We start from the raw sequence: 24256 nt of genomic DNA on the forward strand, positions 1-24256 counted from the left end.
AACCAGCTGAGGCACCCAGGCGCCCCTGTTTGTTTTTTTAAGAAGGAGAGTGGGCCACTTGGACAGTTCTGTGGATGATGTGGTTTTGGAATTCTACTTGTAGCAGTTGATCCCAATGGGGGCGTAGCTCAAAGATGTGTCACATGAAGAATATATTCACTCATTCCAATATCATGCGCCTGCTTTGGGATTTTACTATCATGCGGCTTATGATTGGGTGAGACATGCTGATCAAATAATCACAATTATAAACTGTGAAGATTGTAAAGAAAGAGGAGGAAGTGTAATGTCCAGAGAAACTGGGTCTAGGATTTGGGGCCTAAAGGCTTCCTCAAAGAAGTGACACTTGACCTGAGCTTTGGAGAATGAGGAGGAGTTAACTCAGAGAAGATGGGGGTGGAAGAGTGTTGCACACAGAGGGAACAGCATATGCAGAGACCTTGTGCTGCTGGTCTCACCTGGCTAGTGAGAAGGATGAAGGCCAAGATGTGTGTAGTGTAGAGAGTGTTGTGTGTTGTTTGTTTTTGTTTGTTTGTTTGTTTTTTGGAGAAGGGGAAGACATGACAGGGACAGGGAGTGATTTGAGCTAAAGCCGAATGCTCAATCCCAGTCCTGGAGCCCATGGTTTGGATTTTGGCCTTAGAATGCTAAGTGTAGTGGGAAGTCATGAAGGGTTCTAAGAAGAGAAGTGAGAAGATCAGACTTTTTTTTTTTATAAAGATCACCGTCTATAGTGTGAAGAATAGATCGTAGGGCTAGAAACAGCTGTGAAGAGACAAGTTAGAAGCTTTTGGTAAACTCGTAGCTCAGGGCACAGACAGTGCGGGGGGGGGGGGGGGGGGGGGGGGGGGGGGGGGGGGGGGGGGGGTATCTCCTCAGGTGCAGGGAAGTAGATGTGTGGCAAGAATGACCAGATTGAAGACTCCTGCAGAAGCCCACTTAATGGATTTAATGTAGAGAATGAGAAAAGAGGGAGGTTTCAAGGATTTCTCCCAGCATTTTCAGCGAGAGGAACTGGGGCGGTGACTTTGGCTTATTAGGAGACTGCTGGAGGATGAGGCAGGGAGGGAGATGGTAGACGAGAAGGTTCCTTATGGTTTGATTCTGTTTATAGGTCCCAGACTAAGACACTCTGCTGTGTATCTCACTGTTTCCACTGATATTTAATACTCTTTTGCCTTATTCAGTCATTATTCAAAGGAAGCTGCTTTTGTTAAATGATACCAGGCAAGTTATTGCGATGAACTTTCGTGCTTGTGCTTACGTGTTCAGCGGGGGCTTCATCCCTCAGGTAGTGCCTGTGGATGCTTCTCTTTGATGCTGAGCCCCCGTCCAAGTGGAAACACTCATCACCTGGTGGTGATCATCGTGGAAAGCATTGCGTGGGTCTGCTTGTTGCCCGGCTCGTAGCTTTTCTTTTGTCATAGCATTGACCTCTTTGAAAAGGCCTGTCTTCCTGAAGCTTTTAAAAATGAAGTTCTTTTATAGCCTAGAGAAGATTCAGATCAGGTCAATTAGATTATGAATAGGTCATGTGCCATCTGCGGAGTGTACTCTGTGCAGCAGGGACCGTAGTAAGTATTCTTACATACATTATTTAATTACATTCCCCTGCCAACTCAATTACTGTAGAGGACTGTGAGGCTCAGACAGGTTAAATAACAGGCACAAAGTCACCTTGCTAGTGAAAGCAGTCGAGGTTCGAATCCCACAGCCCGATCAGGGGCCAGCTTAGTGGTTGTGGTTTTCTCTTTCCTTAAGGAGGCTTTGGTAAAACCCTTGAAACTCTAGCCTTGGCCATCCAGCTGGCCATCTTTTCCTGGAATAGAGTTGATGTACAACTTCTTTTTAAAGTATTACTTTCTCTTTTGGCCTCTGATATTGTTCCTACTTCATATTTCCTACTGCTGCTTTCAGCTGCATTGCACCCTCTTGAAATACAGGATGTAGGGGGCACTAAAGAGTATGATTAAGACCAAAGACCAAGGCTTTGTTGTACTATCCCGTTTTATGTGACTGTAGTAAACACTAAAAAGTGAAAATTGTTGGGGCACCTGGGTGGCTTAGTTGGTTAAGCATCCGACTTCAGCTCAGGTCATGATCTCACGGTTTGTGGGTTCGAGCCCTGCGTCAGGCTCTGTGCTGACAGGTAGTTCAGAGCCTGGAGCCTGTCTTTGGATTCTGTGTCTCCCTCTCTCTTTCTGGCCCTCCCCTGCTCACGCTGTCTCTATCTCTCTCTCAAAAATAAGTAAAACATTTTAAAAAAATGAAAATTTTTATCTCTCTGGAAACGTTTCAGTTAGTCCCTGAAAGCAGTTTACTCATTAAGCGTACATTTGCGTGTTTTCTTTTAATCAAGAGATTTGGAACTGGGCATTCAAAGATTGACTAACACCTGCCCCAGTGAATGCTTGAGGTCATATGAGATAGGAACAGACATTTGAGTAAACACTGTGCAATGTGATGCAAGTTGTAACCTGGGGGTCGGGGTGGGGAAGGCAAAGGAATGAACAGCAAACCCAGGAGGCTTTACGGAGGAGGTGATAGTTGGTCCTGATATAAAGGATGAGTTGTAGTTGGGCAGCTAGGAAAGGAGGGAAAAAATTGCTTGCAAGCTGCAGAAATGATTTTAGAAAAAGGGTTGTAATGAAAAAAAAAAAAAAAAAGGCCTGATTTGTTTTAGGGCCCATGTAGGTTTTGTTCTGTTCTATTCTTTTTATTTTATTTTATTTTTATTTTTATTTTTATTTTTATTTATTTATTTTTAGAGAGAGAGAGTGTGTGAGCCGGGAAGGGATAGAGAGAGAGGGAGAGAAACAGAATCCAGAATCCTAAACAGGTTTCATGCTCCGTAAGGAGCATGATGTGGGGCTCGATCCTATGACCCCGAGATCATGACTTGAGCCGAAACCAAGAGGTTCATGCTCAGCCAGCTGAACCACCCAGGTTCCCTTTGTTCTGTTCTGTCTTATTTTATTTCAATCTATTTTTAAAAAATTTTTTAAGAAAAATAATTTTGAGAGAGAGTGCGAGTGGGGCAGGGGAAGAGAGCTAAGAGAGAAAGAGTCCCAAGCAGACTCCCTGCTGTCAGCATGAAGCCACATGTGGGGCTTGATCCTATGAACTGTGAGATCATGACCTGAGCTAAAATCAAGAGTCAGATGCTTAACCGACTGAACTGTCCAGGTGTGCTCCCTCCTCTTTATCCTGTTCTGTTTTGGAACCCAGATTCCCTAAAGATTTACCCAAGCAATTTAGTATTTATGGATATTAAAAAAATAGATTTATTTATTGAGAGAGTGCAAGTGGGGAGGGGTAGAGAGAGATGGAGACACAGAATCTGAAGCAGGTTCCAGGCTCGGAGCTGTCAGCACAAAGCCTGATGTGGGGCTTGAACTCACAAACTGTGAGATCATGACCTGAGCCGAAGTCAGATGCTCAACCTACTGAGCCACCCAGGTGCCCCAGAATTTATATTTTTTAAACTCGTTTTATTGAAAAATCAAAAATTGGGGCTTCCGTTAACACAGTATTTCTAATGCCTACTACACTATAAAGAAGCTTGGAAGATTCCTCATTTCACAGATACAGAAAGACAACTTAGAAATTAGATGTTTAGACACATATAAGAAGCTAGTGCCAGAACAAATTGATTCAAAAACTTCTCTGTTCTTTCGACTTGTTTTTATTGACAGTGTGAGCCTTTTCCTTAGGCACCACATGCTAATGTTAGTTTTGCCAACATTTACTGAGAGCCTCTGTGCTGGGGCCAGGAATTCAGATTATCAAGGGACATGGACCTTGTTGCTGAGCCCACAGCCTGATCCACATGCCCGTTTTTTAGCATCAGTAGAGGCTTTAGCCTGTTCTGTCACTGCCTTCTGAAGAGACCTGGAAAGTTCTGTTTTCCAGCTTTAAAGAAATTAGTAATTTGAGTGATTCTAAGCATTCAACAAATTATATTTAGGAAGTGGATATTATGTGACAGACCTTCTGCCAAGTTGTGGTGATGCAAAGGTGTCAGACTTGGTGTCTGTCACTCTGGTGGGGGACACAGACACCGAGTCGATAATTATAAGTAATTGCAAGGAGAAGGAATATTCTGGTGGGTTACGAGAACCTTGTAGGTCATGGGAGAAATCCTCCATGGTAAGCGGGAAGGGAGGGTGTGGCCATTGTGGAAATGACTCTCATTCATCCAACATCTAGAAGTCCTCAGGGCCCAAGATGCCAGGCCAGGCAGTACTTGTGAATTGGGCCAGGATCGATCGAGTGCCCTTTGTTCTGGACTGATCTGCTTTCTTCTCTTTGTACCAGGCTACGGAGCACCGTATGGTTACAGCCCCGCTGCCCCTGCCTATGGTATGTACGCCATCTTTCTGATTTCTCCTCTTAGCAGCGCTGTCACAGCAATCTAGAGCACAGTTTGTATCCAGGGTTTCTTTCAATGAATTGGAGGATCTCAGACCTATTCATTCTAGTGACCCCACTTAAATTCCCCTTGAAAATGCCACAACCTTGTGGTTCTTGGTTTGGTTGGAGTTGCTCTTCTCTCCGCTTTGCCTGATTGAAGGACTGCCTGTTCTAATTGCCTGTTTCTGACCATATTGAAATTAAATATTTTAAGTAGTTCTTCTTACAGCCAACTTAACACTCCATTCAAAGGCTACTGAAGGGCCATACCCGGTTTCTAGCTTGACTGCTCGCCGGTTACATGGCTGCATTGAAGTTTCTGGCTTGAAACCGTGTGGGTGACTTGAGTTAGGGTCGGGAAATGTTCACTTCAAATTTGTAGCCATCGTCCTTTTCCGTAAACTTTGCTTTGGAGGTGGCATAAACGAGCCCCGGCATGGCAGGGGGCTCTCACCAGCAGCGAAGTGCTTACTGCACAAAGTCTGTGCTACGTGTTACAAAATCATAGGAGTGTCTCCTCGCCCTCCAAAAATAAGAAAAACACAAAAGTAAATGCTGAAATGAAACTCAGTGGCCCTTTGGATAACTTTTGAATGAGGTTTATGTGGCAATGGAGGCAGTAGGTTTGGAGTCAGTGATATGCCCTCTTAGACATTTTCCCCGAGGCGCTACATGTCGTAGGTCAGCCACCTGCAGGGTGTCTGCCACCGGAGAAGAGAGCATGTGTGTGTGTATGTGCACGTAGAGGGCGTGGTGCAAGTGTGAGTGTGTGCGTACACACATGAGTGTGTGTTGGTGCGACCTCAGGCTGGAGGTGCGCATGCACAGCAGGGCAGGTCGTGGATCGCCCCACTCCTTGTGGCGTCGGTCCTCCACACGAGTCTCAGGACCCTTCATTATGCTTTCTCTCTTCATGCATCAGCTTTTCCATTTTTGTTCAGATGAAAATTATGGGTCCTTAAGACTTTGCTAAATTGAAGCTTCATCTGATTTCCTAAACTGTAAGAAATAAGTAGAAAATGAACAGTTTTACTGCCTTCCCCATTAAGATAGACTATTTCTATCCTGGAAAGATGCAGAGAAACCACGAGTGTCAAATATTTGGGGTGAGTTTTCTCTACAGTAGAGTGCCAAGTCTGGGATTTCCTCCTCTACCCGAGGGTTTCCTCCGGAACACTCAGGTTTGGCCAGGCCTTCCCCCGACCCCCCACATTAAGAAGTGAGAACTTACTCAAGAGAGTGTTTTCACCCAGAATTTCTTCTAAATTTTGATTCTCTAGCTCCTTGTGGTTTTGGCCACTTGCTTTTACCATTCAGCCAACTTCTGGGTGTCCTGACCACCTCATCCCTCCTGTGAATCAGGTCTGGGCAGTTTATCCAAATGCATCCTGACTCAGTGGTCCATCGTGCTGTGTCTTGTGTGAGCCACAGAGCACCTGCCTGCTGGGGCAGGTTGTTAGGTCTCTGTCTTTCTTTTAGGCAGAGTGAAGTCTCCTTCTGTAGTACAGGTTCTCCAGAGCTTAATTTTTCTCTTTGAAACACTGGTTTGTCTAGGCTTTAAGCTGCATTCATGTTTTTCCTCAATCTTTAATTTTTCTCTCTTGTTCCCCCCTTTCCTCTAACATTATACTTTCACCCTGTGGCCTCTGAGGCCCACTTCAGACGGCTCCTCTCTTCCATGTGCCATATAACTGACTTCCAAAGCTGGTGAAATTTGATGCCCCCATTTTTCACATAAAAGATTTGGTTTTTAAATGTTACTGTGATGCCAACCTACTAAAACAATGCTTTATTTTGGCTGTAAGGTAAATATGTCTTTTGGCCTTTGTAAAGCTGTTGCATGTGGGGTAATTTCCCTCTGATCATCTGGTGCTCTTGAATACCTGCTGTTGCTGCTTTGTGATTTCTCCGTAGGTTAAATATTAGAATAGAAATAGGAGCAGATTTCAAATCCTGGTTGAGTATGCAGAAGTTTGTGAGGCCACAAGAACTCGTTCATTACAAAATTAAGAAAGTAGTTAATCTTTCCAGATTTGCCACGCCAATATCCGCAGTAGCCATTGGGAAGATCAGTACCTGGTCGTGACTCCAGGCGGAGCGGTCTTTCTGGGGAGCTGAGGCCTGCACAGAAAGCTGTGCTCTGAGTCTTGCCAGGCATCCCTGTTTCTCCTGCAATGTGTGATGTACCAAATTGAAAACCATTCTGGATTTCTGGAGCCCCTTTGGAATATTAATCAATAGCATTGCTTTTGATCTTTAGATTTGATGACTGCTCACTCCAATGAAATTGCTTTCTGAATATCATTCTTCCTGCAATATGGCCCTCTTAATTTTGAGTGGAAAATACTGATGATCAAAATATTAGGAGCAATTTCAAAATAGGAGATCTGTGAGAGGTTTGTGGGTCTTCTCCAAAATGGTTCATGTTGACTGACTAATCTGGAAAAGGTTAATGATAATTACTGTAAGATATTTTTTAACCTGAAATTTTTATTGGATTATTAAACTTATTTGGAGTCCTCTCCGTTTCTTTTCTCTGTAGGTTTACCCAAGAGAATGGTTCTGTTACCCGTTATGAAATTCCCAACATATCCTGTTCCCCACTACTCATTCTTTTAGCAAATGACAGAAGCTAATTCCTATTGAACAACAGACACAGTACAATACAGAATGTTAGAGAAAAAGCCTTTTTATCCTGCTTTCTTTGAACACATACTTGATCAAAATTATTTGTAAAGAACATCTTTCCTACTTTTTGATTTTAACAAATGCAAATTTAGTTCTCTAAAACTTGAAAACAAACAAAAAAGAAACTAGTTCTGTGAAACGGTACCTCATTTCCGGAAAATAACTTATACCAGCCCTTCTGTTCTAGGGAAATAAGTCTAGCAGTTCAAAGTTTAAGTTTTAAGAGGAGTATCAGATTATGTAAAATTAAATTTGTGAAGGATGTATAGAGTCTCAAACACTGATCACAATAAACTGCTTTGTTGTAACACAGAGTACTGCCTGGTTCCTGACGCAGTCACTGATTCTGAGCTCTGATTGAGATGTATGTGCCCCAGGGCACTTGAATTTGGGCTGTAGTTATTTTTTTTAATACAGTACAATAGAGACTTTTCATTTAAACTTTAACTTTGTAAATACTGAAGTGTGTAATTAAAGCCAATAAAATATGGGTTTGAATATTGTTTTAGCTTATTATTTTTGATATGTTTTGGTATCAAATTACAAGGAATTGAAAACTAATAATAACTGAGCCCTCGAAACCCATTCATTTGTAAGGAAACTGCTAAAACAAAGCAAAGGCAATTGTTAGATTGAGCCAGTCTACTCACTCTGTAAGCCCTTTGTACCGCTGTGCAAGGGCCTCCCCATGATAAAGGTACATTCTGTTGTCCGAGCATTGCTTACTCAGATGATGGCACTACCCAGAGATGGGGAAGGAGGAATGTGATTATTTTAGGTTCCTAATTTCCAAGTTTTAAAAGAGAATAAATTAATCGATCAATCACCCTCTCTTGTTCTTGTGGCCTTCTTCACTCTGTAAGATACTGTGTTCACTTCCCTGGCTTTTTTCATGCAGATAGAAGATTAGCGATTTTTCTGGGATTCATTGAAAGGTCTCTTTTCCTCTTCAATTACATCAGAATCTAAAGCAGCAACAGGGTCCCCATAAAAACTTGCTCTTCGATTGTCCCAGTTCTTGTTGAGTGCTGCTGTGAAAAGTGACAGGTTTCAGCCATGGGTCAGCATTTATTTTTAAGTTTTTCTTAAAATTTATCTGATTAAGCTGGTGAAAAATGATCAGTCGGTAACATTGTGCTGTCCTGTAAAGGGTGCAGACCTGAGCCTACCCCTTGCATTCTCGCCTTGTTTGGAAAGCCTATGATGTTACTAGAAGGTAATGGTTTCATTAAGGTACTCACCCCCATGAAGGCACCAGTGTGGTCCTGCATCGACATTCCTATGTCGCTGTGTCTTAAAAATGCCTGTTTTTAGTTCTGTTTCTCAGAGCTGAACAGTGCCCATCAGTGAGACTGGGCTTCAAGAAACATGGCAAATTTATGCACCACATTTCTTTGGGACCACTGAATGAGAACGAGATGGGCAATTTAAAACAAACGTCAGTGTCACTTCTCAGATGTGTAGTTATTGCAAAATGGCTTGTTACTTCTGCTCCTTGACCTTTAGTCTTTATTAGTGGTGGGTGATACTTTAATAAAACCTCATCACTTGCTAGAAATAGCTGTGAACTTATCATTCTCATCCTGTGCATTAGTGGCTAGACATAAACAAGAGGGCCCATCGCAGCTGGGAGTTTTCATGTTTCATTGATTCATTTTGCTGACCTATGGATGAAACAGAGCCATCACTGAGAAGAAAAAGCATGGCTGGTAGTGTCCAGTTTTTATTAATTAAATATTTACAATAGTCCTTTTTGTTTCTGGAATACTATTAATTGGCAGCTGCAGCTGTATTGTTATTTGAAATTGATTGTCAAATTTGCATTCCAAGTTGGAATCTCTCTGGAGATTTCTCTTTAGAAAATTCTTTTGAAGTAGCTGACTCAGCTTCGTTAATTTAACCCCTCTATAATGGTGAAAAGGGAGCTGTGCTGTTTTCCAACATGATGGCAGTCATTTCAAATGGTTTCTACCAAGTCTTTTTTTTTTTTTAATTTTGTTGTTTGTTGGAAGTTACTAACCATGTTGTAAACCTGCCCAGTTGCTGCAAACTTTTACATTTCTCTGCTTTACTTAAAATAATTGAGCTGTCAGTCCTTTGTTAGAAGTGGTAACCATGCAAGTTCAACTGTTTAAATTTTGTAATGAATTAAGTGTCCCCCTTCCCCCCTTCTGCCCTTCCCACCCCTCCATTTTGTAATGAAAATTCCACTTACAGCTGAAAGAGCAGAGAAATATAAATGAAGCTCTTGGCTTCACCAAATTCTGTGAAATTAACACCAAGTTTTGCTTCTCTGCTCTTTTCTCCACTGTAGGTGGTTTTTTCATTGACAGCCCCTATTGCCAGCCTCTGAGCGTCGCACCATTTATTATTCACTTGGGCCCTCAAGATTTCTTCTCTGACTTCTAGAACCATCAGGTTGTCTGGCTTGAAATGGCAGTTTCTGTCCTGGTCTTAAGAGCATTGTGACCCCCTGAGGCTTTCCAGCTTTCAGATACACCACTCTGACACCTTCTCTGGAAAGCAATGACTGAGCATTTTAAAGAAGAGCAATACTTTTATTCAAAGCCACGGTGTCTGTTTTAAAAACTTTTCCTTTGGAAACCTAGCAATATCTGTACTTACCCCTCCTAGCGTAGTCTCTTGTCAGGGAGTTTATAGACCAATGTAGAACTTAGAATCAGTGTGTGAGCTGTGCTATCTTCTGACAGTTTTTTAAACTTTTTTAGCACATAACTTGGGTAGTTGCATTCCTGACTGCGTCAGTTAGCGCTGTTATAATTTCTCAGAGACAGGGGTCCTCCTTGAAGCCATATTCTTTGCATGGGGGCTGGCGCCCAGCCAGGGATGTGGCCCGCAGCCCCGGTTTCTTCCGGCTGCAGGAGCACCCCCTCTCTTGTGCAAGGTAATTGGTCCAATAGATTCCCAACATACCTCATGCTGACGAGATGCAGCGCATGGTGCGTGCAGCAAGGGGTCCCGAGTCGTTCGTAGTCTCACAGAAACCGTTAACCTGGGAACAAACCACTGATAGATTTTTCTGCTATTAGCCTTTCCTTCTTTTTTTAAAATTTGGGTGAATGTTTGAAAATCATGAATCAGTCAGTCACCGTTATTAATTGAAGAGCTGGGAATACCTCGTTAATGTATTTTTAAAACTGGTGTTGGACCCTCTGTGTATTTCAGGTTAATACTTTTAAGCAGTTTTCAGCACGTTTATCTCACTTTATTCTCGTTCTCCTCGGACCTTCGTAGCCATATCACTTGTATAAAATAGGCTGAGATCTAGTGACTGTAAGCTGTGGTCTCAGTAAACAAAGGTAAGCTCTTTTATTTTCTGATTAAAGAGAAAAAGTCAATGAACACAACGTGCATATATGACAATCATACAGGATGTATTTGATCTCTTAGGTCTTATGTCATCATAATTACCTTGAAAATTTTTATGATCTAAATGTAAAATAGTTATTTTCAGCATTTGTTTTAATACCCTTGTAATTACTTTTTATTCGAGAGAGACATTTCACTTTTACGAGTTAAATGTGTATATGTGTGTAGAAACTTATGATATAACATATATGTGAATTACACACAGACCTGTTTAGAGTAAAAGAATCTGATGGTGGGAAGAGTCACCTAAGAAGACTTTAACGTCAGGGCGCTCTTTGGGCCAAAGTGCTGGAATTTCATAAGCAGCAAGATTGGTAACAATCCTGGTAGGATCCATTTATATGTAGCTGTTACGCAAGCAGAGGATCAAAGTGCCAATTTCTCAAGGAGAGAAACTTCTCTGAGAAATGCAAATCTCTGATCTGTGTTGTATGCCCCAGTACAACAGCAGTAAGAAGCCATAAAAAGAAAAAGCAATAGAAAATTTTTTTAAAAAACCAAAATATTAAGGTAACTATGGAAAAATAATGTCATTGACTGAGTTGAGCTATTTGCAGAGCCAACTTTGGCAAGACTCAGAATGGTAAATACCCAGTCTGCAGAGACCAAATAGACTTACGGCAACTCATCTGTCTCTTCTAGGTCAGGTAGCTAGACAGTTTATTTCCCACCTTCCCCAGACATCATGGAGTTCATTTAAAAGATGTGAGGATTAGGCCAAATATTTTAATAAGGGTTTGCACCATTTAGTGTGTCCCATAAGTACATTTCGTATGTGTTAGATGTTCTGTGCTGAGGCCGTATTTGATATATAGAAATTAAAATGAATTTCATGTTTTATGTGTCTTTCAGTAGCGGTTTTCTTTTTATTACTAACTTTGAAGGTTGCTGGAACAACGTTTTTCCTGTACAGAATCCGTATGTGCGTCAAATGTGGCTTTGGCACCCGTGAAAGGTGGTGTGAGGCCTAGCTGACAAGGGCTGTGTACGTTCTAGCCCTCATCCAACAGCCGAGTGTCCGTACGTGCCGGGCCCTTCTCCGGGCACTGGCAGAACAGAGGCTGTGCCCGGTCAAAGCATTTTAAGTCTGAGAGTGTCCTTGTTGGTGAAATTGGGTTGATAACAAGTATCCTCAGTTGGGACACAGATGATGCGTCAGCAGTGTCAAAGGGTAATGACCTTGATCAGTAGCTTATTTATAAATTATCTAATAATATAGGCCCTCTGACACCACTAAAAAGGCCATCATTTGGAAATTCATTCCTTTTAAATATTTCCCTGGCAGTTTTGAGAGCCTAAAAACAACTCTGGTTTATGTTCTTGGACCTCCCTACAAGTGAGTGAATGGAATGAAATGAAGAACAATTATTCCAGTCCTTTTTAAGCAGTTTTTATAGTATAGCAAAGACCAAAGTGGTTGTTTTAAACACTGACCACATTTTTTTGATGACAAGTGAGGGGAGTTTTACCCTTACAATCAATTATTCATTATAACCTGCCTGTTTATTAGATTTCTTTAATAGATGCAGTGGAGGCAAATGTTCAGTAGTCAGGGAAATGAACAAGATTTGCAGATGCGCCCCCTCTCCTCCCCCCCCACCCTAAAAACTAGGGACATTAAGAGCATTTTAATCTGAAAACAACCTGCTCTGCAGATGGTCCTCCTGTACCTCCCGCTCAGCGCAGACCAGTAGGGGAGGGGGGCAGGGAAAGGGTGGCTCTGAAGGCCTCAGAGCAGGAAAGGTTCTGATGCCACGCCCTGTGGTGACCATGCGTTTCTCATGTCTGGAGGAGGCCAGGCAGGAAGACAGGCAGTCAATGAATAACAGCTACAGAGTCCAGAAACTACCTGCTGCTGGAGTGAGTTTTAGTATTGATATTTCTCTCTAGCAGTTACTTCCAGAGCACCAGCTAGCGCTTCTTATGTAACAATGAGTCTCCTCCCTTCCTCATCCCATCTTCCAGAAAGACGGTCTTAAGTCAAGAATTCAAGTTGAGCTGGTTGTAAGAATAGATCTCCTTTCCCACATTATCATTTTAGGTAGGAGCTAACAGCTTCCATTGATACTTGAAGCAGTGATCTTTGGAGATTTTAAAAAATAGCACCATAGTGCAAATTAGGTTATGTAAGCTTTACAGCACAGCTAGAAATCGGGAATAGAAACCATGTGGGGATCTGGGCCAAAGTATTTTTCTCCCTCCAGCAAATCCCCGTGGGGCTTGGGAATTAGATGAGTTAATACACGCAAAGTGCTTTGAACAGTACCTGGTGCACAGGAAATACTTGGTCAGTGTTGGCGGTTTTACCGCGATTGGCTGAAGGGACAGAAGGTACATAAGGGAAGCGAGACTGTGCTGGCAGGTAGCCGAGAAGCAGGTGCGTGGCCTACTTGGGGGGAGCTGCATTGGTTCCTTGGTGGTCACAGGTTTGAGGTGCTTCCAGAGTCTGAGAGAGGACTCCTGGCATCTGGGGACTAAACAGGAAACACAGAGCGAACACTAGGTGAGTGAGGCAGTGTGGGGAGGTCGCTGCACATCCCTGCTGACTGAACGTTTCTGCCGAGGTGGAGAAATCATTGGCCAGTGTGCTGCCAGGGGTTTGGAAAGCCTTGCTTTGGGGTTTAAGTATGCTTAGAACTTCAAAAGGGCTGAGCTTAGAATATCAACCTGCTGATTCCCAGTTTCCTGTTAGTACGTTAATAAGAAAAAAGAGGCGTGTGATTACAGCGAGGCCTGGAATCCAGCATCCAGAGCTCACCGGTGCTCGGCAGATAGCAAGTTCTTACAAAGCATGGACCGAGGGGCCTGGGTGGCGTGCTTAGAAGGCCACTGGCTCCCATGCTCCTCTTCATAGCCTTCCTGCACCTTCTCTCTTCTGGTTTGCTTCGCCCCTTTGGAAATAACCTGCACTCATCACCACATGGGGCCTCCTCTGTCTGCTGATCTCTCAGAAAACACATCCGCCCGCCCATCCATCCATCCATCCATCCATCCATCCATCCCTCCCTCCCTCCCTCCCTCCATCCCTCCCTCTCTCCTCAGCGGAAGGAAAAATGGGTAGATGGTGAGACTGATGCTGCTGCTTGAAGGTACAGCTTCCCGTCCCTTTCTGCACAGGCTTCAGGTGCCTCTGAGGAAGGATGGGCCGGCCGGTGCATCCCTGTCGGCCGGCACCGGGTACACTAGGTGGGGATCACAGACTGAGTTCTGGGATGCTCTGAGTTGATAAAAACTGTGTAGGCAGGGACTGAGCATTACCTTTAAAGGCAAATACGATAGATTTGCATTATAATCAAGACGTGCCTTTTTGGTTTGTTTTCTTTTAAGTGGTACCAACGATGGGAAGTGAAAGAGAGGGGACACGACAGCAACAGTTCAGGGGAGGCTCCAACGACCTACTCTCTCGCTGTCCCCCAAAAGCAAGAGGCTTTTCTTAAATCCAAGAGATATTTGTGTATCTAATGTCCTGGCAGAAGTTCCCCATTCCCAGTTGTGGCTATTTGGTGGAATCGTTGCCTCATTGAGCTAAGGTTGAGGGAGGGCCTTTCTTTCTTTCTTTTCTCCCCCCGACCCATCAGTTTTAACGTCTCAGTTCGTTGGTCCTTCTAAGCAGGGTCTTGGTGATTCGTGGCAGAACTTTGCCATTTCTGCCAAGTGCGCTGCCCCTACTGGGGGGTGTCGTGCGCCGCCCCCCTCTGCCCAGGCAGCGGACGGGAGACTGGCCGGCGTGTCCCGGCCGGGCATGTGCAGTCCCCCGCTCTGGCGCTGCTGCTGGCCCCAGGAGGGAACGGGACCAGCCCTGCAGCCCCGCGGACGTCCCTCCAGCACTGCCCGGGCCTGGTGTCCCAGCCCGCCTCCCTTCTCTGGACGCTAGGACGGGTGGGTGGTCTCTGCGTGCACTTGGCAGCTGAGGGTCTCCGGTAATGAAGTTAACGGTAGCCTTCTGTTTAGGTCATTTTGGGCTGTGGGCAGCAGCAGATTGGAGAAGGAGCAGAAAGAGAAGCAAGAACTCTCTTGTGTGTGCCAGGCACTTGGACATTCTTCTCAAACAGCCTTCTTGGAGGTGGTGTTTTCATTGCCAAAAAAAAAAAAAAAAAAACAGGCTCAGGGTTCGGCACTGGAGTTAGGAACGAAACCCCAAAGCCTCTTTCACCACACCACGCGCACCGTGGGTGCCGTCTGGACAACGGGGAGGAGCGCGCCGGGTGGCGGGGGGGAGGGAGGTGTGCAGGCCACTGTGCACCAGGCCCGGCGGGGCCCCCGTGCCTCACACGAGGTCACAGGGTCCTGAGCTCACAGGCTCCTCCTGTGCTGGAAGCCCGGCTCTCTGATTGGCGCTGTTCTGGACCAGATATCCTGGCCTTTTAAAAATAGGGCTATTTTCTGTTAGACCAATTGGAAAAGATTATGTAACTGGAAAGATAGGCTAGAAGACTTAGGTGTGGTTGTGTAAACAAAGGAAGCCCTTGTATTTCAAGCTTGTTTTTTCTGTTTGAATATCAGGGACAACTTGAGGTGTAGACTTTCATGTAGCTAATGCTTCCTGAGTATATGCTCTGTCTGGCCTGAGATTGGCGATGGGGACGTCTTAGAAGATTTGAGCTAAGACTCATGGCTGGCGAGGTTCTGACTCACAGGGTAAAGGGAAGAGAGGCCTGGGGGGGCCGGCAGCCTGGGTTTGGGGTAGACGTGCTGGGAGCCGGCCGGCGCTGAGCAGAGCTTGGAGAGGGCCAGACTGCAGTGGCCTGTTGGGATTGCCGGCACTTTCCCCGGACCAGGCTTCAGGGAAGGTGGCCAGCCTGAAGGTGGCAGGCAGCCCTCTGGGTTGGGCAGTGCTTGGGGAGCCCTGCTGGCATGGCTCTGAGGTCCCTGAATTGCTGCACTTGAGCCGTTCTTCCAAACTTTGCTGAGGCTCCCGCTGCCGCAGACCATGTCACTAGCTCCTTTGCTAAATAGTTGCCACCTGGGTCTCTGCCTAGAGGTAGGCGGGGGTGCGGATGGAGGCAGGATCCTCTCCAGGGAAAGATGGTCCTCCCTCACCCCAAGTCATCATCCTTGGCAGTTGGCCATTTCTCTGTTGCCACCTGCCATGATGCTGGAGGGGAGCAGGAAGGAGGAACTGTTTTAAACCCAGGTTGCACGAGTTCCAGAACAGTGACCTGTGTGTGAGGAGAGTGAGTACCCGGCATAGCACTCGCTTAGCAGCCATTCCTTCCCAGTGGCCATTCCATCTCCTCCCCGCTACTGCCCCCCCCCCCCCCCCCCCCCCCCCCCCCCCCCCCCCGCAGTGTGGAGCACCGCAGTGCGCGCCCTGTTCTTCCTGTGCAGGCAAGGATGTTGAAGCCCAGAGGATTCTCCAAATCACCCAGTTTGTGGTAAAACGCTGTGGCTCCTAATGAGTTTTTAACCACACACAGAAGAAATAACAGGTTTTCCACTTTTTTGGAGTTAACAGAAGCCCTTTCTTGGGGACAAGATTTGAATTACACAACTGTGGGATCTAGAAATGATCTCCTTTTATAGATGAGGAAATGGAGGCTTAGCCAAGAGGATTTGCTCCAGATTACACAGCAGTCAGTGGCGGAGCCCACCCATGCTGACAACACCGTGCTCGGTACTGGTGGTTTGTCTCACTGGTCTAGACTGCTGCCTGCCGTTTCCCAGACCGTCTGGCACAGTTTCCCTTCCTCTCCATGAGGCATTCTGCTTACCTCTCTTCCACACTTCTGGAATATATCCTATGTGGTTTGAAACAAAACAAGCAAAAAAACCAATGCTCCACTTCTTGCTCTGCCCCCTGCCATGTGGAGAGAAAAAAAAAAGAATCCAGACTTCAGGCTTATTCTTTCTCTGGTTCCTTTGGAGGAGCTGTGAGCTTGCCCCTGGGCTGGGGGGACTGGTGTCGTTGCTGGGCCTGCACAGGCGGCAGGCTGGTGATTGCCATTGGAGACCCCCAGGGAGGGATACGCTGTTGGAAGGGGGCTTTTTATGTTCAGCTTCATCCATGTTTTGGCTGTTGGTTGTCCGTCCCTGCCTAGGCCTTCACTGTGTGCTCTAACCAGAGGGGTCATCCTCACAGTGACCTGTTTCCCGGAGCGCTCGGACTCTGGGATCTCACTGGACCCTTCCGTCATGGAGATGTTCTCAGAAGCTGCTCAGCTTGTTAACATCCTTCATGTTCTTGGAGGCTATATTAAGGGAACTATTGTGGACGTCCTCTAGGAGGTGAGAAACCTCTGGAAGGTGGCACCTGGGGAATGGGGAACTTGGGAAAGCTGAAAGCCCCTCCAAATGAGATTCACTGAGGCTGCTGGGGAGACCCAAGGAGATCATGGACCTTTCCGTCAGCTATTTTAAAGGGTTATATTTGGTCATATTTACTTTGTGTGGCTCTAGAAGGAAGGTGAAAGACGCTTAGAGGAAGCTAATGTGTGCCTCCCAAGATGACAGAGCTGCTCTGGGAGATTAGGTGCAATGAGAAGCGAGGCCGGTGGTACCAGGAGAGTTTAAGCAAGCTAGCTATTTGCATAGTGCAGAGGGATTTCTTCCACGGGGTATCAAGTTTGGGTGGACGGCTGATGTGATTGGTGACACTGCCAAGACCACTTCTCCCCTCTTGGGCACATGGATTCATTGAGAAACATTCACTGTCACCTGCTGCTGTTTCCCAGGCTCTCCCAGCTGGAGAAAATGTCAAGGTCTTCTGTTTAGACAGCTGAGTAGGTGAAACCACTGACGAAGGTGGTGTGCGCAGGAAGCGGGAGCGGGGGCCTGACAGGTCAGAGCCATCCTCTGTGGCTGGGGAAGACTCTGGCAGGCCTCCCGCTCCGTGTAGGAGTCAGGCCTATGAGGAGGTCTAGGACCTGAGCAGCTTTGATGGGAGTGGCAGAGGCTTCTCGCAAAGATGGGCCCAAACTGGGTGGGGGCCGCCGGGGCGGTCGCCAGGAGAGCTTTCAAGAAGGGGGCACGGTGCGCACAGACAGGGCGTGGCCTTCTGCAGCAGCACGAAGGTACTTGCTGATGGCAGCTGGTACCTGGGGCCAAGATGGGGAAGGTGTTGGGGGGGGGCGGGGAGAGGAAGGTGTCGGCAGGGCAGGAGTGGGCGGTGGGAAGGGGTAGCAGCGTGGCAAGGGCCATCTCTTGGGCTGGGAAATGGGTCCTTCGTGGGCCCAGGTCCTCATTAGTGGGGGGCCGTGAGCCCTCTTCTTGTGCTCTCTGGCTTCGTGGCTCTTTGGCAGTGGATAGGTTTGCAGGCAGGTCAGTCAGCGTCTTACCCTTGCCCTGAGTTTCCGCGCGTGTCCGCTCTCCTGGTCTCACCACAGGGGGTGACGAGTACTGGGTGTTTGTTCATCCAGAGTCGCTCTGCTTGTTAAAAAAGTGATGTTTTGGTTTCTTTACCTGGGCAAGGTCTGGAGCTCATTGGACTCAACATCTCCAGAACACGGACTTTAGTTAGCGGGAAGCTGCAGATTTGCTACACAGAGGGGGGGAAAACCCACGTAAGATTTTGGTGTCTAGCTCAGTCCTGCCACCTCTGGTCCATCCTGGACAGGTGGCTGGAGCACTGAAGGGAGTCGGGGTGGGTTTCTGCACCTCTCTTATTTCTATAGCTCTCTTGGGGACCAAGGCTACTAAAGAGGCAGCTGTGGTCTTGGACCTTTAGGTCAGAGCTATGCAGGGTTACAGGTACACGGAGACATTGGTCCTGTCAGCCTTTGGGGTGGCCAAGACCTGAGAGTTAAGTGTCTGTGACTTGTCTTATTCTTTTGGGCCACAGAAGTATCACCCGTGTGTCATAATGTGGAAATATATGGGAGCACTCCCTTAGCCCTGGGGTCAGCACTTTCTGGAAAGGGCCAAATAGTAAATCTTTCAGACATGGCTATTCAGCTTGGCTGCGGTAAACACAAGTGTGGCTGTGGTCCGATAAACTTGACTTAAAAAAAAAAAGTGGGCCGTATTTTGCCCACCCCTGCTTTAGACGTAGAGACTCACCCCTTGGCTTAATTATGACTGGAAACTTCCTTCCATCTGCTGCCTGGCCTGTCTACCCAAAACAGAGGCTTCCTGAGCATCTGTTCTATGTGAGCTCTGAGGAGGAAGGGGCAGTCCTGGCCCAGAAGGACCAGGTTTGGGGGTGGGAGGGCGCTGACAGGTGAGCGCAACATCTGGAACAGAAAGGGCTCAAGGCAGTCCCAGGTGCCAGGGCCCCGGTGAGAGAGGGGCTAAGGGCGAATCAGGAGGGCCCTAAGAAGCTGCTTTGGAGCGGACCATGAGTGTGTGGAACTCCAAGAACCGTGTAGTTGCACAGGCACATTGGGCCCAGCGTGGGCAGGGCCCTGAATGCCAGGCTAAGGAGCGTGGGCCTCATTCTCTGGGCCCGGGGGAGCCAGTGAGAGGTTGTGTTCAGGACAGTATAGTGATCACAGGTGCATTTTAGAAACGCCACTCTGGCTGTAGAAGAGCAGATCTGTGGTTGCAGATAGTATCTCAGCTTTGTCTGGACTTCTTAGGCAAGATTTGGGTTAGTGTTGGTATTTGAGTAGGAAGGAGAGGTCTAGAGAATTGGATTTTCTGGCCACTGGCTTTAGGGGACCAGTGAGCACACCTTTTTGACTTGGCAGAGCTTGATAAGTCCTCCATCTCCAGGCTTTTTCTCTCTTGCTATCCTAAAGACCATTGAAAACGGCAAGACATTTGGTCTCAAACCAGAATCAGATTTTGGCTTGGGGCCTTGGTGTGAGCGAGTGAAAGTGAGCTCCCCTCGCTTCAGAATGGAGTTCATGGCGGGGGGGCGGGGTGGGGGGCACAGAGCAGACTCCTTGTCGCATGCCACCAGCTCCCAGAACAGGCCTTCGGACAAGCGCAGGTGACGGGCGGACTCTCGAGAAGCCTACAGAGACCGCTGAGGCAAGATGCCCGCGTGTAACAGGTGTCTCACAAACTGCCCGAGGCCAGGCCTTCAAGGGGGTGCAGGGGGAGACTGAGGTGAGTCACTCATGGTGCCTGCCCCAAGGTGCTCAATGTAGTTGGGGCGACGAAAAACAACTGTAAATGTATATAGTGCTTTCTACTTTCCCAGACTCCCACACCCCCGCCCCGTGCCCCCACCCGCGTTTCCTAGGCAGGTGAAGGGAGCTGCTCTTTACTGAGCTCGGTGGTGTGTGAGAGTCGGGAGCAGTCACCAGGGAGCCCCTTGGGACTGGAAGAAAGGCCACCTAGTCAGAGTGCGTGTGCACATGCCGTTTCATCGAACCCCCCACAGGCCAGTGGGAGTGGGTGAGGCTGCCTGCCCACCTCGGAGGTGTGGCGCCCGCGCCGCATGGTCCGCCGGCACCCTGGTCCTCTGGAGACCCGGCTAGGGGTGAGGGGTGTGGTGGCTGCCCTGGGCCTGTGGGCAGGTGGGCCTGGCTCCCTGGGGAGCTGCGTGCTGCCTACCCTGAGTGAAGCTGTGCCTCCAGGGCATGTTGGATGACGGCCTCGGCCTGGTCAGGCCTGGTCAGGCTTCCTTTCGTGGAGGGCGGGCCTCTCAGACCGCTGTCTGGACGTGTCTTTTGGGGGCGTGGGCTCTCGAGCTCCGACAGTAGGTGCAGGACTTCCCCAAGGAGCACTGCTTGTTTCCGTAGACGTTTCTCGGCTCCTCGAAGGGAAGGACCAAGGTGGGCCTGGCTTTTTGCCGGATGTGGCCATTTCTCAGGCAGCTCGGTTCTGCTCTGCAGCTCAGGCCTCAGGGGGAGGCTCTCGTCAGTCAGCCCCCACGGTCCCCTCTGGGCTCGGGGGAGCCTGGCCCTGGCCCTTGCCCTCTCCTAGTTCATGAGCATAGATTTGATGCCGTTTTCTTGCTTAGCGAGACAAATGGTCAGAAGGTTGGTTTTTTTCTTGGACTCTAAATATTTGTTTTGGAAAGTTAGATTTTTTCTTGTTATTGTTGTTCTTGGAAACTAAGGTCGGGACAGGAGTGTTAGACAGCTCAGAAGACTCTTTAAGAAGTGTCTTCTCCAGCGGTAGTAATTATTAAGTTGCATTTTAGATGTCCAGCCCCTTCTCCGGGCTGGGTACTGCTCCCCACCTCGGGCTAGGAGTTGGTGTGTCAGGGGCAAGATGTGTTGTCCAGATGAGCTTGTTTCCTTGATATGTGTCACTATGACGCGTCCTTGGCTAACGTCATCTGCTGCACTGACCTCCGAGGTCGTGATGATGCCCACATGAGCTTTGGAACTCCATGCCAGGCAGGTTCCGATTCCCCCAAACACTTGGCTCACCTTTGGTGTCCGAAGTGCTGCTGTTAGACACCTCCCTTTCCCTGACCTGGACGGCATCTCAAGCTCCGACCGGCCCTGTGCCGTTGGGTAGGGTTCGCACTGCACTCCCGCTTCATAGAGGGAACACGGAGAGCTACCTGTTCCCTCGCTCACTCAATGCAGTGGTTTGCTGGTGGCGGGACTGGCTGTGACTACGTGGGAGGTGGCTTAGCTAGTAGTTTTTTGCTACCTTTCTTGGAGAGGAAGGCTTGTTTCTAGAAACTCTGCTGGGGCACCAAACCATAGGCAACCTCAAGTCCCCGAGTGGAGCCTTAGTTTTGACACCTCCCAGGAATCTCAGGCAGCTCGGGGTGTCCCATGTGCGGTCTCCCAGCTCCAGATGTGCTTCTTTTCTGGGGGCTTGAGGAAACAAAGTGAAGGCTTGCTAGCTGTTGGGGGGGGGGTCCTCTGCCTCTGTTCCTCTTCTAGTGAGGCACAAGCCCCTTCATTTGGCAGATTTTACATACGTTAGCCCTCAGCAGCACTTACCCCAAAGTGCTTTGTACTAAGGCCTTTCGCCAGGGACCCATCCGTTGGCCTCTTGTGCTGAACATGTGGTCCAAGTGGCTTGTGGCTTTAGGAGAGGACAGTCTCCTGAGATAACCGTAATTAGGGTGAGGACACTTCTGGGAGCAGGGAGGCTGATGGGCCTGGCTCAGCCTGCTAGCTCCATAGCCCACACGCCCTGGTCTAAGTGCCATGTGGCGTTACCAGAGAGGGGCCGTAGGACTGGTCACCCGCTCCATGCAGAACTCCTGGTCTGGGGAGGAGACAGCTAGCTCAGAACTGAAACCCAGGGCTATTCGAGAAGGGGCTTATCTCGTAAAGGAGCAAGGTGGTCCTGTTCGGCCTCAGCCCTGGGGTGGGGAGCTCAGGAGGCATGGAGAAGGCCGGGTGTAGTTGTGGGTAGAAAACCTTTCCCTACTGCACGGTTACACACATGACATTGGACTCCTGGCGATAGCCTACTCTCACTCTGGTGATGGCCAAGGTAGATTTTTAGGTTATCAATTGAAAATACCTATCTGTATCTATTTACTGTGTTGTTCTCCCCCCCTGAATAAACAAGTGTAAATAGTATAATTTGCAGTGCAAAGTCCTCGGCAATAACTTTATGTTGTGTATTATGTTGAAAACATTGGCAAATGCGACCGCCATGGATTGTCCTTCCCCTCTGGGGCAATAACTCCATGTAGGACTCTGAACTTTACACCTTCAGCGTGGTTGAAGCAGCAGCCTGCATGTGTGGACTGTCACCAGTGCCTCGTCCAGGATGCCTGGCCTTCATCCAAAGGGACTCTCTGCCGCCCCAGCGCCCACACTGTGGCTCCTTCGCACTGACTGTGTCGGACTCTGCCGTAGACTGGTCCTCTTGTCTGGCCGCTGCAGTCTGTCTGTAATGCCCTGACATGTTGCATTCTCCCCATTTGGATGAATAAAAATAAAAGCTTCTGTCTTAAACAAACAGCAACAGACCCACTTTGGTTAAGTGAAAGCTGTGACTTCGATGACGTGGTCAAGTGCATCCTGGCCCTTAGGACTCTCCAATTCAGAACATGTGGCAGGATCTTCCCTTCATGTAAAGGGGTGAGGAGCCAAGGCCTATTTCCTGTCCCTTAGAACCCTCTGCCTCTCTGCTAGTGGTGCAAAATGTTTACTGAACTGAAACTTTTAACTCGGGACCCTGGTGTAGCAAGTGGTGAGTTATGGGTGCTGAGTGAGGGCTAAATTCTAGAATTTACCAGGTACTTTTCACACACCTCACTCTCCCTGCTCACACCCGTTCCCCAGGGCTGGCATTAACCACACGTGACACACTAAGGGTCACCGATAAAAGTAGAACTTCTAAATGGCAGCAACAGTTTGTATCCAAGCTGAAGCTCTTCCTCCTTGTGAGGGCCCCGCAGCGGAGCTGCCCCAGACCACCCTGAGGAATGGGGACAAAGGCGGCGGAACCAGGCCCGGGCCCGCTGATGCCCTCCAGGTAAGTGCAACCACTGGGTGGATGGAGGCACTGGGTAACTGCTGCTTCACTTTGTAACTCAGGGTCCACCTTGTCCCTGCACGCCCTTATGCTGGATTCACAAGCGTGCGAGTACTGGCCACGGAAGAGCTGTTGCGCCCACGCCCACTGCTGTACCCTGCTTCACGGTCACAGTGAAGTTGAGTGGAAATGGGGGAGCGAAGGGCAGGAGTTGGTGGTGGTCTTGCTCATGGGCCCCAGAAGAGGAGGAGTTAGCTCTTGAGAGAAAAGGTCGAAATGGCAGATCGTATGATCATGGGCAGGAAGCCTTACACACTTCCTCCACCACTACTTACACATCCGGGTATGAGAGCACTGAACTTCTGGGGGCGTTCTAACAGCTGGAGGGACCAGCAGCACGCAGGAGGGGGTCAGGAGCTCTGTGGCCCCCCAGCCACCCCTAGGACACAGACAAGAACTCAGAAAGGCCATGTGACCTTCCAAAATGAGTGGTGTGTCCAAGGTCATAGGCCCCCAGCGTGCAAATGTGCTACTGGCAGTGAGGTGCCCTGTTGGTCAGGGAGGTAGGGGTGTGGGTTAAAGGCCATGGGGCCTGGGCCGGGAACCCATGGGTCCAATTTCCTCCCCAGTAAAACAGGGAAGGGGCAGAGATTAGTGCTTAAGCCTCTGGTCTGGAAGCCACTGCCCCAGACACACTGCTCCATCTTTCTGACCTCATCACCCCCTAGAGGGGTCATAGGAGAGGGGAAGTCCCAATGTCAGAGGCAGGCCGAGCTGAGCAAGTGGAGCGCCATAATGTCGTAAACCTCTGTCAGACTGAGGAGGACGGGCCTCTCCCAGGTTACCAGGGGCCTGGATCACCTTCCTCCCCGGTGCATGGACTGGCTTCTGCTGGGTCAGAGTCAGGAGCTGTCTCCACATCCCTGGGGGGAGGTCTCAGCTTATTTTTAGCTTCCATGGATTTTCTTTTCTTCACTCCTGCCGCGGGGACTTGGAATTCAGAGCAGACAGGGTGGCAGTGCTCCTGGAAGACTGGGGACGATGCCGCCTCCTCCCTGGGAGTTCAAGGCTCTGGAGAGGAGCTGGGGGTCAACAGAGGCTGCTAGACCGTCCACCCAGCCTGTGCCTTGCTTTCACTGACCTTTTGAGCAGCCTTGACGGCACGCGTGGCCACGGTCACAACCACGACCCGAGTTCTCCAGCAACAAGCATCACGCTCTTTGCTCTAGCGCAGGTCCCTCCAGCCATCTCCGAGTGTGCCGCCACTCTGGGCGCCAGCAACTTCCCTGTCACCAGTGAGTCCTTCCTGGCCCTGCCCTCACTGATGTAGAGCTTGCTCCTCCTCCACACGGCCCCAGCCTTCCTCCGTGGCCCCGCTTTCTCTTTCAGCGGCGGTGCCTAGGCCCGCAGTTAGCCCTTGCGCAGGGTGTACGTTCTGTATGGTCTTCTCTGCCCTGCAGAGTTCCACAGCCGCCCAGGG

At 48.4% G+C, this 24256-nt stretch overlaps 1 protein-coding gene across 4 annotated transcripts in view; it reads left to right on the plus strand.

Moving 5' to 3' along the window:
- LOC120236323 (spermatid perinuclear RNA binding protein) overlaps positions 1-22259 on the plus strand; it is a 147621-nt gene extending 125362 nt beyond the window's left edge. Inside the window, exons 17-20 of one of the 4 annotated variants that reach the window (XR_005529632.1) lie at positions 4318-4362; positions 10288-10421; positions 16530-16716; positions 21989-22259. Coding sequence is in view for 1 of the 4 variants with exons in the window: in XM_039239076.1 (XP_039095007.1) it covers positions 4318-4362; positions 6956-7032 (122 nt within the window). In the remaining 3 variants the exon portion in view is untranslated. Of the gene's footprint in view, positions 1-4317; positions 4363-6955; positions 7600-10287; positions 10422-16529; positions 16717-21988 lie in introns of those variants that run through there. The other 3 variants (XR_005529631.1, XR_005529633.1, XM_039239076.1) reach the window with 3 other exon arrangements.
- Positions 22260-24256: the final 1997 nt, after the last annotated feature.

This window comes from Hyaena hyaena, unplaced genomic scaffold (assembly GCF_003009895.1).
Source record: "Hyaena hyaena isolate Hyena2069 unplaced genomic scaffold, ASM300989v1 scaffold_151, whole genome shotgun sequence".
Lineage (NCBI taxonomy): Eukaryota > Metazoa > Chordata > Mammalia > Carnivora > Hyaenidae > Hyaena > Hyaena hyaena.